The sequence below is a fragment of the Glycine max genome, chromosome 17 (assembly GCF_000004515.6).
Source record: "Glycine max cultivar Williams 82 chromosome 17, Glycine_max_v4.0, whole genome shotgun sequence".
Taxonomy (NCBI): domain Eukaryota; kingdom Viridiplantae; phylum Streptophyta; class Magnoliopsida; order Fabales; family Fabaceae; genus Glycine; species Glycine max.
In genome coordinates this window covers 13338865-13358403 of record NC_038253.2, presented here as the reverse complement: position 1 = coordinate 13358403, position 19539 = coordinate 13338865, and the positions used below count along the sequence as shown (strand labels likewise).

The 19539-nt window shown below is 31.7% G+C and overlaps 1 protein-coding gene across 1 annotated transcript; it reads left to right on the top strand.

Moving 5' to 3' along the window:
* The first annotated feature begins 6188 nt into the window (after positions 1–6188).
* LOC100306142 (uncharacterized) lies at positions 6189–7006 on the top strand. The gene is given in 3 exon segments (NM_001251300.2): positions 6189–6357; positions 6450–6484; positions 6570–7006. Coding segments are annotated over 3 exon segments (390 nt in total). The 5' UTR covers positions 6189–6248; the 3' UTR covers positions 6816–7006.
* Positions 7007–19539: the final 12533 nt, after the last annotated feature.

The following is a 19539-nucleotide window of genomic DNA, read 5'->3' as shown; positions in this document are numbered from 1 at the left end:
AGTATTGTTTGCCACCAATTGATGACACATATGTTGGTCCCCAAACATCATAGTGAACAAACTCAAGTTTTTCCTTCTTTGGGGTTTTGTTATTTGTCTGAAAATTAACTCTTTCCTGGTTTCCGAATATGTAGTCTTCACACATGTCAATTTCAATCGACTGAAGACCTGGTAGTTTCCCCTTTAAGTGCATAGTCTTCATCCCTTTCTCACTCATATGGCCAAGTCTCTAGTGCCATAGATTGGAATTTTCATTACTTGTTGCTACTGCAATCAAATTATGTGCCCTTGCTGTTATGTAAAGAGTTCCACTCTTTTGTGAGCAATCGTTATTGCATTTTTTGCAATCTTCCAATTATCACCATGGAAAACTATTGTATAGCCTTCACTAGCTAACTGGCCTATTGAGATTAAGTTCTTTCTCAGATCAGGGATATGTCTAACACTCTTCAATTCCCAAACAGACCTGTCACAACCTATCCTTCGACGGGAGGGCAAGGCGAAAAGAAAAGGTGCATCTTCGAAAAAGAAAATGTGTGGGAGTCGTCACCAACATTTATTCGAGAAAAACGTTAGAAAAGCCAAAAAGAGGTCTGTGAATTTTGAAAAGAAAGGGTTCGGGAGTTGTTTACGCATAGGGAAGGTATTAGCACCCCACGCGCCCGTCACAAAGGATGACAACCTTTAATCGAGTGTGCAAAAACGTGACTTCAATGTTATTTATTTTCCCTTTTTATATTTTTATTTTTTTTGGGCTTCCCTTGCTCCTAGGTATCCTCAGGTGCGGTGAGGAATTCAAACCTATGTAGTTCTTTAAAGTGAGAAAGTTTGTGTGTTGAATAGGTTTTACGCTTTTGAAAGATTTATTTTAAATTAACAAGGTGTTAAGGCGTTGGACCTTGAACGATCTCAAGTAACTTTGATGGAAAGAAATTCAGTTATGTGTTGATTTTATCTTGCTTTTGTTTATTAACTTTCAATCTCTTTAAAAGATAGCTTTACGACGCTAACGATCGGTTAAGATTAAACTTTACAAAAAAAAAATAAGATTACCGATAATAGATGGAGTAAATGAATATGTACAAAATAACAAAGGGGGACCCCTAAGGGTACATATATCACATTCAAATCTTAAAAATAAAACTAACCGACAATCACACGAAGAACACGGAGAAAGAAATGGCATAGGGATTGATCACGGATGTGATTCGGTGGCGCCTTGGGTTCGTTTTCTCTTCTTTCTTCTTCTTTTCTCTTAATCCTCTCAATGCTGAATGTTGGAACCCTTGCTTAGCCCCCCTAGCACGCCTATTTATAAGAAAAAGGTCACTTTGGGGCACTTGCAGCTCGCCTAGGCAAGCTAAGCCTTAGTCCTGAAGTCATGAGCTTGCCCAAGCGAGCTGGTTTCTTAAACATGAATTTATTTGATGGCCCAGGCAAGCCAGATGCTGGCCTGGGCGAGCTGGAACCTAGAAAATGCAAGGAAAAGACCCTTTTGCTCTCCTTCCTTGGTGTCTTTTGTTTTCCAGATCAAAACACCGAGTGGTTCATCGCTTTGCACTATAATCAGCATCTAATGTTGTAAGTCGACTAGCAAGAATCAAAAGATCAACGAAAAATGGTCCTCGATCGAAATTAGAGTCTGGCAAATGCCCCTCTTTACTTATCTTTTATTGAAAATAAAAAGGTAATTACAGATAAGGACACTAATTTCATTTGAGCGATCTTGCTATTTGAAACCGGTTGCCAGAGGAAACAAAGGAAGTGAGACCTAAAAAAAACAAACGGATATTGACATTGAAGTATTGAAAGTATTAAGCAAAAGACGTCGTAGTCTTATACAACAAAATTGGAGACATTGACGTCTTTGGGAATGCAAAAGACAGAAGACATTTAAGTCTTGTAAATGTAAAAGATTGATGACATTGAAGTCTTGGAAATGTAAGAGACTGAAGACATTGAAGTCTTTGAAATGTAAAAGATTGAAGACATTGAAGTCTTGGAAATGTAAAAGACTGAAGACATTGAAGTCTTTGAAATGTAAAAGATTGAAGACATTGAAGACTTGGAAATGCAAAAGACAGAGGACATTGAAGTCTTTGAAATGTAAAAGACAGAAGATATTGAAGTCTCTTAAAAGTAAAATACTGAAGACATTGAAGTCTTTGAAAATGTAATACTGAAGACATTGAAGTCTTTGAAATATAAAAGATAGAAGATATTGAAGTCTTCGAAATGTAAAAGACATAAGACATTGAAGTCTCTGAAAAGTAAAATACTGAAGACATTAAAGTCTTTGAAAATGTAAAATACTGAAGACATTGAAGTCTTTGAAATATAAAAGATAGAAGACATTGAAGTCTTGTAAATGTAAGAGACTGAAGACATTGAAGTCTTGTAAAATGTAAAGACTGAAGATATTGAAGTCTTTGAAATGTAAAAGACAGAAGACAATGAAATCTTGTAATGTAAAAGACAGAAGACATTGAAATCTTGTAAATGTAAAAGACATAAGACATTGAAGTCTCGTAAAACTTTCACTAAAATGCGAACATGCTTGGTAAAGAAACAAACCCCCAAACCGATCAGAACAACACACATTTTTTCAAAAAATAATGCGACGAATGAGGAATGAAAGCACAAAGATAGAATTTCTCATAACCAATAATGAGATTAAGACATTTTGCATTTCATTTCTAAAGGAGCATTAGAAGAAAACACTGGATTCAACCGAGTAGAGGAAAACTGCTCAAAGGTGTATAAAGCTTCACATAGACAAGTGTTTCATCTCAATTCCCAACCACAGATATGTCATAAATTGATTTTGCAAGTCATTTCCCATCAAATCAAGGATAATGTGCATAATCATCATGGATCAATAGGTCTTTTTAAGGTTGGACTTTTTGGGAATTTTGGCTTTGGTGGCTTTGGTTTTGTTTTTGTTTGTTGGTTTGTTGTGCATATGAGGGCAGGCATAAAGATTTGGCTAGTAGCTTAAGTGGGCGATTACTTCCTATCCTTTCATGCCTTGACCTTGAACGATCTCAAGTGACTTTGATAGAAAGAAATTCAGTTATGTGTTGATTTTATCTTGGTTTTGTTTATTAACTTTCAATCTCTTTAAAAGATAGCTTTACGGCACTAATGATCGGTTTAAGATTAAACTTTACAAAAAAAATGAGATTACCGATGATAGATGAAGGAGATGACTATGCAAAAAATAACAAAGGGGAACCCCTAAGGGTACATATATCACATTCAAATCTTAAAAATAAAACTAACCGACAATCGCACAAAGAACACAGAGCAAGAAACGACGTAGGGATTGATCATAGACGTGATTCAGCAGCGCCTCGAGTTTGTTTTCTCTTCTTTCTTCTTATTTTTCCTCTCTTTCTTCTTTTTTTCTCTTAATCCTCTCAATGCTGAATGTTGAACCCCTTTCTCAGCCCCCCTAGCACGCCTATTTATAGGAAAAGGGTCACTTTGGGGCACTTGTAGCTCGCCTAGGCGAGCTAAGCCTTAGTCCTAAAGTCATGAGCTCGCCCAGGCGAGCTAGTTTCTTAACCATGAAGTTATTTGATGGCCCAAGCGAGCTAGATGCTGGCCTGGGCGAGCTGGGGCCTAGAAAATGCAAGGAAAAGACCCGTTTGCCCTCCTTGCTTGGTATCTTTTGTTTTCCGGATTGAAACACCGAGTGGTTCATCGCTTTGCACTGTAACTGACGTCCAATGTCGTAAGTCGACTAGTAAGAATCAAAAGATTAACAAACAATGATCCCCAGACGAAATTAGGATCTGACAAGACCCATTCAACTTAATCTTCACCGCACCTTTGCCAACAATATCACAAGATTGTTCATTGCCAAGGTAAACTTGTCCAAGATTATTGGGGACATAATTCTAAAATTTCTCTTTGTGAAGTAGCATGAAAGAATGTTCCATAATCTAATACCTAAGATTCTTCCTTGTTCTCTAAAGAACATATCAATCCATCATCTCCTCTTGAGGTGGAGGTAACATTTGCCTCTGCCTTCTCCTCTTAATTCTTTATTGCAATCTTGCACTAATTTTTGTAATGCACGATTTTTCCATAATTCTAACACTCGATAGTCTTCGAGTTGTGGGAACTTCAATGACTCCTAGATTTTGACCTCCTGCGGTCTTTTGGTTTTCCACGTCCATATCCTTTGGTTGAATTTCTTTCTCTTGACTCTGTATGCAAAACTAAAAAGGTTGACAATTCACCCAACTCTCTCCGCTAGATCTCTTCATTGAGAACCAGATCATGAACATCGTTGAACTTCAACTTATTACTTCCTGACAACCTACTCACAGATGTGATAGTAGCATTCCAAATTTCTAGTAGAGAAGACAAAAGTATCAATGTCCGTACTTCTTCATCGAACTCAAATCCAACTGAACTTAATTGCGTTGTGACTATATTGAGTTCATTGAGATGTTGCGCTGCTAACACGCCTTTTGTCATCTGCAAATTAAACAACCGCCTCATCAAATGAACTTTGTTCGGGGTTATCAGTTTTTCATACATATTGGAAAGAGCCACCATAAGACCCATCAAGGATCTTTCTTTTATAATGTTGAAAGCAACATTGTGGGATAACATCAATCAGATAACTTCGAGGGCTTTTCTATCAAGAAGAGCCAAATCTTCATCCTTCATGCCCTTCAATTGATTTCCTGAGAAAGGTTGATACAACTTTTTATGATATAGATAATCTTTGATCTGCATCTTCCAAAAGCCAAAGTCCACACCATCAAACTTCTCAATTTTCACCTTTCCTTCTTTTGTAGCCATTGCTCCCACTCAAATCTAACTCCCTTTTGACTGTTTATTATAATTGACAAAAATAACAACCAAAGCTCTAATACTAGTTGTTGAGAAATTAGGAAAATTTTTTATAATCAGATTTGTGAGAAATAAAATAAATGTTGAATAATCACACACAAAGTTAATAATGGAGTTCAGCCAATTATGCCTACGTTTGAGGTTGTTGCAGACCTTTTATTGAAAGAGAAAAATATATAATAGGTGTTGACAAAACACTTAACTCAGAACCTAATTACACTCGACAAATATAAATATTTTTTTCTCTCATTAATGTCCTCTTTCTCTTTTTCTCTTATTGGAATTGATTATATAGTAGTTATGTCTCTAGGTTGTTGCAGACCTTTTATTGAACGAGAAAAATATATAGTAAGTGTTTATAAAATACTTAACTCAACCCAATTACACCCAAAAAATAGAAATAATATTTTCTTTCACTTATGTTTTTTTTTCCTCTCTCTATTTTTCTCATGTTGGAATTGATTATATAGTAGTTATAGCAGGTAATGTTTATACATGCATGAAGAAGATTTCTCTCATTTCTTTTTTCTAATTTTATTTTATCCAATAATATAATGATTTTTCATTTTTTTTTCATAAAAGAATAATATGCTTCATTATTTATTTTATTGGGTTGTATGACCAAGTCAACACATGTATACATATATTAATGTTAATATATATATACAAGAAACAAAGAACCCAAAATCCACAGCTGTAAATGCATGTCCGTTAGTGGGAACTTGCCCCCTCACATCTGAGTGAAAAAATTTGTGGCGTTTTGCTGTTGCTGGTCCTCTTTGTCTTTCATATCATCTTACTTGCGGTATTCATCATGGTTTCTGTTTCTGTTTCTGATGCTTCTCATTTCGAACAATTATTATACAATCTCTCTCGGGTTGTTGTTGTTTGAGTAGTAGTAGGGGCTCGCTAACCGAAGGACAAGTGTTTTTCCCTTTCGGGGCACCTCCTTTTTCTTGCACCTCTGAGCACATCAGTCATTTCTAGAGAACAATAAATGAATTATATAACTTCATAATGGATCAACAAATTCTTGGGCCGAGCTTGATTTGAACATTTTTTTTCTCATTTGTCTTTCCTTGTTGTTCCATCGCTTCAACAATATATACAAATCTTGCCAAAATATATATTTTTGCTTCCTTTTAGATGTTAGTTACTGGTCTTCACTTCATCCCGCTTCGTCCATTCCCTCAGTTACTAACTTACTATAATCCTCTTTGTCTTATATCAAGTCTCTTCTATCTCTCTTTTTCTCTCTCTTTTTTTTTTTTTTACCCTTCCTCCCTATAATTAGAACCAAATTGCTGATTCTCTTACTTGAGTTGAGCTTTCTTATATTCCATCATCACCAAAGTTTCAAACTTCCCCTTCTCCCTAAAATGGGCTTTGATCATTATGTCATTTGTGTTCAAAGACTTGGCTTCGTTTGCATTTGTCTTTTGTTTCTGATCATATCAAGCTGGATTCAGAAGGGTTTGGTTATTGAAGGTAAATGAGCAATCTTTAAAGCTTCCAAGTGCTAACTATGTAGAAATCAACTCTAACTAATTAACATTGACATCTTCTCTTCTTTCTAACAGGTAGAAAGACTCCAAAACTAAGTAATTTTCGTCAGGTAAAATTTTTCTTCTCTTTGTTGATTTGCTTAATGCAAGGGAAAAAATACTAATTTTTTTTTCCTGGAATTATGATTTATGCAGACAGTAAGTGAGGATAAAACTATGCTGAGGCCACGAATAGGTTCAAGGCCTCCAATGTGTGAAAGAAGGTGCAGGTCATGTGAGCACTGTGAAGCAATTCAGGTACCCACTAACCCCCAAATGCAGAACAGAAAGAAAAACTCTTCAAAGTTTTCTTCAATTGCATATGCCAGGGTTGGTGGCAGTTCAAACTACAAGCCCATGAGTTGGAAGTGCAAATGTGGGAACCTCATTTTCAACCCCTGAATCCAATTGTATCTCAATCTAGTTCTTTTATATATAATCAAGGATATCATCAATTTGTCAATTCTGTACATGATTATCATACACTCTTAAGTGATTCTTTCTTTTTCTTTTTTCGGAGCCTTGATAGTTCTTTCCTCCTTTTCTCCTCACTCTGAGAAACAAGCTTTCATCTAATTTATTTTGTACTTAATTATATCATAGCCCCCTGATGCTATCCTTTTTTCATCTTTATTCCGTTCTAAACATATCTCGTTTGCAGCATTAGCTCAATTGCATGGTTGTTTTTAGTAATTATTTAAGTTATCAACTGGCAAATAGCAATAAATAATTAAACATGGTTGATTTATTGTGTTAATTATTTCCAACATTTTGGGTACTATCGAAATGCAAATGGAGATGAGAGGTGTGCTATATTAACTTTCAACAATAGATATTATAAGTTGATTTTTTATATAAAAAAAATCACCTTAGATGTCTTAGCAATGACCAAGTGGCTAAAGTCTACAAGCAGTACACTTGATTTTGAAAACCCAATGCCACATTGCCATGCCCTGCTGTACTCTCTTGTTTTTACTTTTGCATTTCTGATTGTGAAATTTTGTGTCAGTACTTTCTGATAACATAGCAGCCAAACCCCCTGCAATGTGTAACCAGAGGAAGCAACAGATAAAAAATTGACATGTTAACCTTTGATTGTCCTCTTGATTTTCGTATTTTTATCCAAAACGTGAAAAAGATTGAGTTTTTACTTGTTACACCAGTTGTCCTTAGCAAGTATTGAGTTGCTTTCATGGTTAATCCAGTAGAAGAGCTTTTTAACTTATACAAGATCAACCACTTTAAAGCTTATATTATAATGTCATTCACTTGAACAAATTATAACCTCCTATAGCCCATTCTTGGTTAAGTTTAAAACTTTGGCAAAATACTTATAAATTTATTGTAGCTTGGCCAAATATTTATAAGAATTTAATTTTTTTTAATCCGTAAAAATAAAAAATAGATACCAGAAAATTTATAATAACTTAGATTCTATCAAGTGACTGAATTAGTTTCTTGATTATAAGAATTTAATTTATATATTATGGGCTTAAGAAATTTTATACACACAGTACGTTTGGATAGCACAAAATAATTAATTTTAATTCACAAAATCATGGTAATATTATATTATAATAAAATAAAAGTAATTATTTATTATTTTATTTTCACTATAAAAAATAATTACCATAAAACTAAACTAATTGAAACACACTCTATATTGATGACAACATGGTAATTTTTTCCATAAATGCTTTACAATGTAATGCCATTATGTAAGGCATGGTCATATAGCACATAGGCTGGCTTATAGACACCAGGCACCTGATCATTAGTCACTGAAGGGAAGCAGAGGATCTCCTCAAATCAAAACCTAAGACAAGTGATATTCAAGGCCAATTTTTATGGCTTTTCCAATAACGTGCTATTGAACTTCTGTATGCGTTAATGATGTTTTATTAGTATTATTGAAATTTGAAACTAAACCCAAGTTGGGGATTCTACCCCACTCAAAATGACAAGACGATAAAAAAAGTCAGATGATGTAATGTAGTTACCATTTTGTATGCCGTTGATCGTTACATCAATTGTAAGGGTACAGGAGATTAACTTCTATTTTTGAGTAATGTATAAAGTTCACAGGTTTTCCCGTTTCACATTTTTGGCCTTATAATAAACGATTGAACAGAACGGGGTCAATTTATTATTAGAAATGTTTCACATTAAAATGAAAAAAAAAAAAAAAGATTATGACAAAAGGTTAGATGGGTTACTGCTCTGTCTCGTCATTCCTAGTTCTTACATCTTATCATGCTGAATCTCAGATTTAATATTTTTCTTTTCTTTTTCTGAAGACATGACTACACGAATAACACGATAGTAGTGTTTCTATTCCCTTAAAAAATAATGTTATGTCCATAAAAAAAAAAACTCGATCGATTTGCAGCAGGCTTTATTAAAAAAAAATGTCAATGCTTTATATCATTTACTATAAAGTCTTTTGTGTTAAAACTGAATAGAGTATAATTTTCCTTCATAATAAATTAACGAATTTTTACGTTATCAATCAAAATTGTTATAACTATTATGCAAATCAATAAATTTACAAATAGAGACTGTAATTTGATAATAATGAAAAAATTACACAGGAATATATTTTAATTAAATTCAAAATATTAGTCTATTTAATTAGTAAAAAAATTATTTAATTGAACTTTTACAGCAATGATTCAAGATTTTATGTATATTAATTTAGTCATATATTATAAATCAGAGTACAAAATTTTAGTTAAAAAGATCTATCTCTTCTCTATGTATATTAAACTTTTACGGTTTCCACTCTAGTAATTCGCTATTCTCTCTTCTCTCTTTTATGTTTTTTTTTAAGGAATATAAGTGAATGAAATGACGGGGAAGGAAAAGTTAAAGTAAAAAAATAAAATCCTTCCTCCATTTGGTGATAATAGACAAAAGTTGTTCAATACATTTTTGGACAGCAACAAAAGTGAAAGGATTATTTTTATAAATTATAATTATAAAAATATCCTTATATATATATATATTTCTCACTTTCTACACAATGAAACATGTGAAAGATTATATTTTTTTTTATGTTCTTTCTTACCAAACGACTTAAAAGATCATCTTACTTTCTACTTTTTTTTCCCTCTTTCCTAACCAAATTGACCATTAAATTATTGATCAATTAACTTATACTACAAAATAAATTATATATCTATATATTAAAAATATTTTCATAAACTTAAAAAAGATAATAATTTATATTTGTGATGTTTTAATGCACCAGTCCAACCTACACATATTGAGCCAAGCAAGGTAGGATCATTTTACTTTCTTTTTCTTTTTCAAATTTGTAGAACTGATCCATAGAACTTTTTTAAGTAGCAGCATATGCAGGTTCACTTCATTTTGACACCCTAAAGTCATAAAAACGGCAAAGGAGCAAATGAAACACGGCTTGGGTTCTATTTGACACCATGCATATCAGTCCGGCGCCGTTAATCATATAGACCATTTGTTCGTACCTTTTTTTTTTCTTGAAAAAAGTTATCCTTTTTGAATTAAAATGGTTTGAAAAATTTACAATAATCAAATGAAACAAAATTATCAAAAACAATTTTAGTAATTTTAGCATATAGATATTTAGTATACTTTTATCAATACACTATTTAATTTATCATATTCATAACCAATAAGATTGGCTCTAGTAGAAGGAACTATTTCTTCACAACACAACCCGTTAAGGTTCAAACTTTCACTAGATAGTTTTAAACATCATTTGGTTCATGATCTTGATTAATCTCTAGGTGACATATAACATTTATTTTAAACAAAAAATTACAAAGACGATTTGGACGTTAAATGTGATTCAGCGCGTTCTCAAATACAGTCGTAATCAAATGTTATTAATTGTTTCTCATAAAATAAAATAAAAAGCTTAAATACTTGTGACATATACATTGGTTGGGACTATGGACAAGTCTAAAACCATTTAATAATTTCTCACACTAGAAGAGGTGTTCAAGTCTAGTATCAAATCGTGTCTTGAATATGAAAAGAGAAAAAAAAAAAAAGTTCTATGGTTGGAACCTTGGCCTAGAATGATCTTCTAATTTTACACTATCCCTTGCAATAATTGGTTCTATGCTGTACTAAATTGATATCTGAATTGATTAATTTGTGCAGACACCTTTTTCCTTTTGCATAAATATGAACTACAGCAGTACTGAACTACATGCAATAATTAGGGCTCAATATCCATAGCTTCTTTTCTGTGAGCATAACTTCATGAAAAAGCTGAGCAAGCAACATCGACACAGGTCAATGCTATAGTTCAGTAACTATAAATAGGTCTAGTTTGAAAGAAGCCAAGTTTATTACACCATATAACTTGGTGGATTATCTAGTAAAATTCCATTGCCGTTACATGTACAAAATCAATATATTTGTTAAAATTTTCATATTTGATTCAACAACTTAAGGACCACAAGAAAGACTAACAATTAACAAAGGAAACCATACAAGGACAGAATGATGATAAAGTCAATATAAATTCGAAATTTCTATCCAAGAAAAATCGTTAAAAGCTAGGAATTAAAAAAGACATTATGAAAATGATATTCTGCCAAGGAAAATGACTACAGAAAGAACAGAAGCTTTGCGTTAAAGGTGAATAGCAATTCTGTTATCCTAGAATTGAACACTCAAAGCATTTACCTTAATGTAGGGTCACAAAGTTTAGATCAAAGAATATGTGAGAGTACACTAACACTGGGGTGGTGGCAGAAGAAATCACGTGAGGATGTAAAATGGGAGCCGGCAGAAAGTGTTATATATTAACATATTATATTATTTGTTATAAAATATTTATCGATTTTATTGATAATTAATTTTTATCAAAAAATTTGAGAGATTATGTTTAATAAAAAAAATTAATTATAATTTTTTTATTCATAAAACTTAAATTTAAGATTTTATATATAGATGAAATGCAATATTATTCAAACCAATGCATTACTGATTGAAAGATGTTATTTATTTACCCTTCCCAGACCGAAAAAGATAAAAGAGAATGTTGGTGCAAAGGTGAAGACAGAGTGAACTGAAAAGCTGAGGGACCACGTGAACAAAAAAAATTAAAAGGGGGATTCTGATTCTTTTATTATGCATGCCCTTTTACTTCAAGTTTTTTTGTGCTGTAAAAATCAGCATTCAGCAACAACAGGGTTATGAAGGATGATGCCCCATCCTGTGGCGTGGAAAAAGAAAAACAAGTCACAAACTCTAGTTCCAATCTGATGCTGATGGGCCTGAAACCTGATGCATCGTGATAAAGCCACATGAATCATTGTGTAACGCCTTTGTCAGGGCGTTTTCTCCACGCACGTCCTTATTAATTTCGATGCATTTTCTTTTGTTTATAAATAAAATAAAATGGTCCATTTTGGGCCTCCATGCTTGTTGAGAAGGGCTTGTGGCAAACACTACTTTGCCCAATGGGCTTTTCCCTTACAATATCAAGAGTGTTTCTTCCTGCACCTCCTTTATATTTCATTATATTACGGAATGTCCCATCCATATAATGTAATGGAATGCCTGGAGCAAAATTTGGAGGTGCAGAAAGTTTCATTCAGATATCGATTCAGATCTTAACTTAATAGAATCGCCGCATTGCATTTCAGAAACAACTACCGACTTACATTCAACTACCCTGTATTTTTTTTGTATGTAAAAATTTAGGGGAAGGGAAACCAGGTTGAATTAAGAATAATCAGTAGGCATAAATGTTATCTAGTTATAAGTTATGATATATGATAAATTTATTAACTTTTATAATTCTTATTTTAAAAATTAAAAATTATATTAACATTGATTTTTTATTTATTAATAGTGTCAAAATTTTTATACTGATATTCAGGAATTAAAGTTAGTTTAGTTGGCGTTTCAGGTATTTTCTTTCTATCTTATTTACAAAGTTAGAAAAACACTTTATAATTATAATTATTAGCAGAAAGCCACTAACTGCCAGAGTGAAAAAGGCTAAGTAAGGGAAAAGGCAATTCAAGTAAGGCTAGAAACTAGTGTTCTTTTCCTTTATAGGGAGGTGAAAGTTGAACAAAATTCATGGGTAGCAAACATTGCAAGAAATGGAGCACCAACTAACATCACCAGGTAAAACTTTAACTGAAATACAACTCAGAGATACGAAGAAGACTAGTGTCAGGCTCAATCATTGTCAATTTTGCAAGCTGTGTTAATCTGGCAAAATTATGTCAAGGCCAAAATCACCATGTTTAGTAAGCTTCCCTAATCTATTAATATTGTCTTAGTCAACATTTTGAAAAGTCTAAACCCAAAAAAGCTTGCTAAAAGCCGGAATTTAAGACATATTACCAAAAACTTCCTGAGATCACAACAAACTGAAAGAAGATTCTAATGCATGTTTTTTATAGGTAATTATTAGTTAATTGTTAATTTTTTTGTTAACGAGAGAAATATTAAACCCGTGATCTTTTATTTTTTTCTTTATTTTTTTACCATCAAATTAACCTTGTAATTCCTAACTAATGCATGTGTTAACCTCTGATAACTCAAATAAGTTACACTGACTATCGAACACTACAACCATAAGATCATCATGTTCTCATCACAAGGTACACACTAGTGTCGTATTAAACATACTTTTAAAAACCTGTTTTTCACAAGTAGAGCTATTTTCAACAAGGTGACAATGAAGCCCGAGGCTATAGTGTAAATTATCGTTTTAATTGTGACATTTATCTAAGAAATCAACATCAACAAAATAAGTATAAAGCAACCATGTATAAAGTTAAACAACGGAAAGTCGATCACAGCATGGTATAGTTTAGCTCCTCAAATGCATCAATTTAGCAAATATGTATAGAAGACAATGGTGTACAGAAAAATTATTCTTGAAGTTACAAAGCAATGGTTGCAGCCTGAAGTTCTGTCTGACACCACAAAAGTGATCATTTCATCCTATTACATTCCCTTTCTACCCCTCGTACCCTCTCCAAAAAAATGAAGGGAAAAAATTAGATCCATTAAGAGAGTGAGATCCTAAATTAGGATTTTAGATTATTTTGTGTATACCTCACAGTGTCATATATGATTAAAGATCTTTTTTATTTTTTAGTAATAGATCTCATTTTAAAATCTTAAATAATTTTTAGTAGGTCTCACAAGATTCCATTTTTAAATATTTTATTTAAATATTTATTAAATTAAATATAATTAATTAAGTAATTAAATTTCATTAATAAAACCTGTAAGGAAAAAATTTATAAATATTAAGAAATAGAAAAATGAGCATAAATTAAATTTTTATTTATGACTAAATGTTAAACAAATGAAAAATACATAAATTTGATAATAAAAAAATGCAATACATTAATGTCAAAGAAAAATTAAATTTCATTATTATTGTGATTATGCTCACCATGTCTGTTTGAAGTTGTTGATGAATTCTTCTTATATGCATAATGCGTCTTGTTTGTAAGTTTGTAGCAAAGTCAGAAGGAACATCACGAGATATTTCAACATTTGAAATGTCATTGTCTATGTAATCATAATCAACATTGACATCATCAATGAATGTATCTCATTCATCTTTGACAATCATTGTATCCATGTTTCAGGTACGAGATGGACCACATATAATTGCAAATCGAGATTTGAGTACACCAAATGCTCGTTCCACATTCTTTTTTTGCTGCTTCTTAACATTTTGCAAATAATTTTCTTCTAGGACCTTGTGACATTGGTCGAGTCTTCACGAATGTGGCCTAATCAAGAAAAATACCATATGCAAGATAGTATCTCATATTATATAGAATTCCATTAATTGTAAATTGTACTGTAGGAGTTTGACCTTGCAAAACATCATCAAGCACAAGCAATTGGTTTAACACATTAATGTCATTATTTGAACCTGTAACTCCAAAATATGGATGTCAAATCCACAAGTCTTGTGAAACAACGACTTCAAGTATTATTGTGGGTTTGCGATGATGACCTCTATGATATTGACCATGTCATGCAACTGGACAATTTTTTCACTCTTAATGCATGCAATCAATAGAACCTAACATACCTGAAACCCTCGTGCATCTTCAATTTGTAGTAGACGATTGATGTCATTGTTGTTGGGCCTTCTCAAGTACTCTTGTCCAAATATCTCATTGACACCACCTTACAAATTTTTGTAAGCATTGAGTTACAATGCATTCGTCAATTCTAACGTACTCATCCACACAATTGGCAGGTGATCCAGATGTCAATATACGAATAGTTACAGTGCACTTTTGCAACGGTGAGAGACTCACTCTGCCAATAACATTAGGTCTCATTTGGAAATACTCATTATGATTACTAAGAGCGTTGACAATTCGAATGAACAATTGTTGTTGCATTTAGAACCTACATCGAAATTGAGTCTCTGTGTATACCAAATTTTCTTATAAGTAGTCATTTATCAATCGTAGATGTTCATCTTCACGATTACGATTAATCACTCTTCTAGGCCTTTTGCATCGACTGTTGTTGTCCCCTTGTTGTTGCATCGCACGTAAGCAGCTCATGATTTGTTTATCACTATCGTCGTCAAGTATTTCATGAGTAATTTGTTTCTAAACTCTGTCAAAGTCATTATTTGGATTCATTCTATAAATGATTGATTGCATAAACAAGTGAAAGAAGAAGATTGTTCGAAGAAGATGTACAAGAATGGATGAGAATTGAACAATTAAATAGTAAATTATACAACGGCTAGTTTTATAACTGCTACTTATGCAATGGCTAATTTTATAACGGCTACTTATGCAACAACTAGTTTCATAACAAGTAGTTTTGCAATAGTTAGTTTTATAATGGTCAAGTTTCACAAAAAAAAAAAATCAACAAATTAAAAGACGGTTACAAATTAAAAATAAAAAGGACAAATTAAACATGTTTCCTAAAAAAATACAAATTAAAAGACTATTACAACAAATTAAAACTACCTAACAAATTAATATTACATACCTAGTTTACGCCTAATTATTTTACAAAAGGCTTGATGGTCTTGCAGTTGTCTTACGGACATTGTAAATGTGTCCTTCATTAGAATGTCGTAGTACTTCTTTTCCAATTTTTTCTCCCTTAAGACTACTAGTTTGGCGTTGATAACATTTCTTTCCCTCATTGCTTCCTTCACACCAATCAAGTCCACAGGATTGGTAGATGTTGCTACTCCTTTCCCCTTGTTCTTCCTTTTGTTGCCTTTTGCCCCATTGGACGGATAATTCAAGACGGTGTGTCAACTTCAGAATCTTTTACCAGTGTTTTTGGATTAGATGACAATGAATATGCCCCAGATGCGGAAATCTTTGTCCTTTTAGAGCAATTTTCAATAAACTAGTCTAGTCATTTTGATTGATCTTTCAGAAGTCGCCAAGCATGCTCCAAACCAAAATTGATTCCTTCGTCTTCCTTCCAAATGGCATATGCATGAAGTTGACATCGTCATCTGTGTAACCACTTTTCTTCAATGATACTGCTTACTTGTAATGACCCTTGAACTTTTGCACACCCATATTAATTTTTTGTCATCGTGATTTTAGTTGATTCACTGCTCTTTTGCGTAGTTCACCTCGAAATTTGTTGTAATTTTTTATGACTCTCAACTAAAACACTTCTTTTGCTTGACCAACACCAACAATTTTATCGGCTGAGATATTGAGCAATGAACTAATAAGGTGCGTATCTTCTTCAATTGCAAATGCAAGTTGAGGCTACCTTTTTGTAGAAGACCCTTATATTTCATCAACTGTGATATCTTCTAGCTCAATTTGGACAGAAAATTGTGGAAATTACGATACAACTTTATCATTTGAAAACATGGTAGGATTGTTTGGTGAAATTGAAGGAAATGTTTTGAGAACTTTGCGAATTTAAGGTGGAAGGGGTTTGAGTATATGACATAAAATAATTTGGTGGTAGTGGTAAAAAAGGAGAGGGGGAAAAGGAGGACGATTTTGTGAATTTTGGGTCGAAGGAGGCATGTGCCAATTTTGCAAAAAAATTATATAAGCTTGTCAATCAAATTGATTTTGATCCATTTTGCAAAACTAAAATTTAACTAAGATTCAGATTGGAGAATTGAGATTGACAAATGAAGAATGAAAATGAAAATTGTGTGTAGAATTTTTGTGTGTACTGAAGCAATTTATAGAATGTTGTTTTAGCTAACATTCTGTATAACAACTAAACAAGTCTACAAATTTTACCCATTAACGGTAAAATTTTGTAACTAATGTTCATTGTGCACACCTATGATTTGACAAACAACATTCTTTTTTTTACCCTTATTGAGTCTCTTCCTCTCTCTCGTCAAATCACCCTCGTCCCATCTCACCCACCCCTTATTTCCCTCATTTTTCTTCTTCTCTCCTCAGCACCCACGCACCTACCCCCTCATCTTTTCCACGCTTATTATTCTCTCCTTGGCACCCACCCATCCCCCATCTTTCCCACTTCTTCTTTTTCTTCTTTTCTTCTTCCCCCTTTCCCTTCCTTTGCCCTCTTCGTCTTCTTCCCCCTTTTCCCTTCTTTGTGATGTATTTTTTTAAAATAAAAAATTGTTTCATGGTTTTCTCTATTGCAAAGAAGATCTAATGTTGTTGTTGTTGTTTCATGGATCTTTTGTTGTTTTTTTTTTGTTCTTCATCTCCTTCCTCTGTGCTATCAACTGTTTATTCTCTCATTTTTCTCACCGTGTTTTACTATTATCAAATGAGCAATAAAAAAAATTGAAAAGTGTGTGAATCTCCAGAGTTATTCCCCAAGAATTGGATCTCCAACATGAAGATTTTGAGGGATGCTTTATTGTTGGATCTAGAAAAAGATCAAATCTTGGATCTCCAACATGAAGATTTTGAGGGATGCTTTATTGTTGGATCTAGGAAAAATCAAATCTTCCAGCTTAAGACCTATCCTCAAGATCCAGTATTAAAGATGTTCTCAACAAATTTGTTATTCAAATAGAGACAAGTGGAGAGTGTTTTGATTGGTTGAAAAATCAAAGAATTTAATGTGACTTAATACTATTTTAGTTTTTTTTTTACTTGAAGAATTGTATCAGGATATTATAAGAAATATAATTTTTAAAAATGAAAATAATTAAAATAACTTCATTTTAATTTATTGCTTTTATGTCACTTTCATATGCATTCTATCAACTTTTTTAATTTTTTTCTCAATATTCTCCCGCAAGACTAATCTTTTGAGACATGCTAAAATACTACAGTAGATACATCTCTATCTACATTTGTTTTTAACATCATACAAGTAAATATGATAATCAAACCTTAAGACTATATATATTGAAAAATCTGAACTCCTTCATTTCAAACTAATACATGCTTGCATTCTAACAATTAATTTAATTTCGAATGTCATTATTTTAATAATAAAATTTATTTTCCACTTTCTTTCTATTTTGTTATTATCTACCTATTTTGTTGTATAATCCTATTATTTGTTAGTATTTATTAAGTTCATCATCCTTTACTATCAATTTTTCCTTGACTGGCTCACTTGTCTATCGTTTAAGTTTAAAGAACCATCTTCTCCTCCTATTGTTAATAAAATTAGTTTTTGCAAAAGTTGACTTTTTCAGAATAAATTATAAAATAAGGGAATGAATCTCCAATTCTAAGTACAAGAAGTTTTCCAATTCAAAAAAAAAAAATCAATTCAAAGAAATCAGTTAAAAATCCAACATGAATCTTGTTAGAAATGAGACCTTGTATATTCTATTCCAGTAGACCAATCTCATTGGGCTTAAGAAGCATATTAACAATTTAACATTGTCTATTTAACACTGCCTACCCACTTGGGGAGGGCATGTGTTTTCCACTAAAAATATAATGATAAGTAAAACGTGTGAGCAGCCACAAAGTTTGAATACTGAAAGAAAATTAAGATCCACAGCAGACAGAAGTTAGTAGTAATTTATTGCAACCCAATCGTCTGATACGCTAGCTGCCACGGAAGATTCTCAAGACATTAACCACATACTATTACATAAGAAAAGTATTATGAATTATCAGGTTAATATTTTGTTATCAAACATTTGATATAGCATAATTTTCAGCTGATTACATAGGTAGTAGCCAGTAGATTCATTTCATGGTTGAGTACACATTAAATGGTTTTAACATCTCAAAAAAATAAATCAATGTTGTAAATAGAACCATTACCTTTTCATGGTCAATAATCAATGCCATTTTTACATTACTATTTAATTATATATAATTTTTTACAATAATTATCTTAAAAATAAAACTATTCTAATTTATAACTAATGCATGCATATTAAACTCCATTACTAATTTCATGAATGGAAATGTTTAAATTAACATAATTGGTAAATAATAAGAGATTCAATATTCAGATTTTTTTTTTTAAAGGGACGGATCTAGAGTGTATTAAAGGGGTTATTTTTTTTTACATAACTATTTAAATATTTTACTTCTAATAAATAATTATTTAATAAATAATAAATTTAAAAAATATTTATTATTAATTTTATGGATAAAATTAAAATTATGAACTACTACTAAAAAACTTTTAAGTAAACATCAACTCAAAAATATATTTTTTTAGTCTTAAATATGTTTTTATCCTTAATAAATATTTAATTTTTATATTTGTTTTTTAATAACTTTTTTTTACATTGAATTATTAATAAAACAATAATTTTTTTTATCCTTGATTTTTTTGTTTAGTGTCTGATAAATTAGTGAATTTTGTATTTGCTTCTTGATAAAAAAAAATCATTTATAATTATTTAGAATTAAAACAAAACTCATTAATTTATTAAGGAATAAATACAAAATTTATTAATTTATCAAAAACAAATAAAATATCAAGGATCAAAAGTAAAATTATTGTTTTATTAGAACTTCAATGCAAAAAAATATATTAGAAAATAAATAAAAAATTTGAATATTTATTAAGGATTAAAAATATATTTAAATTTTTTTCTTATATATTTTCTTTCAATAACATTTTTAATTTTTTTTCATATTTACACAAAAGGTATTAAGGGAGGGGGAGGGTTAAAAGTCCGCTTGAGATCCTTTTCCGATAACTATTATAA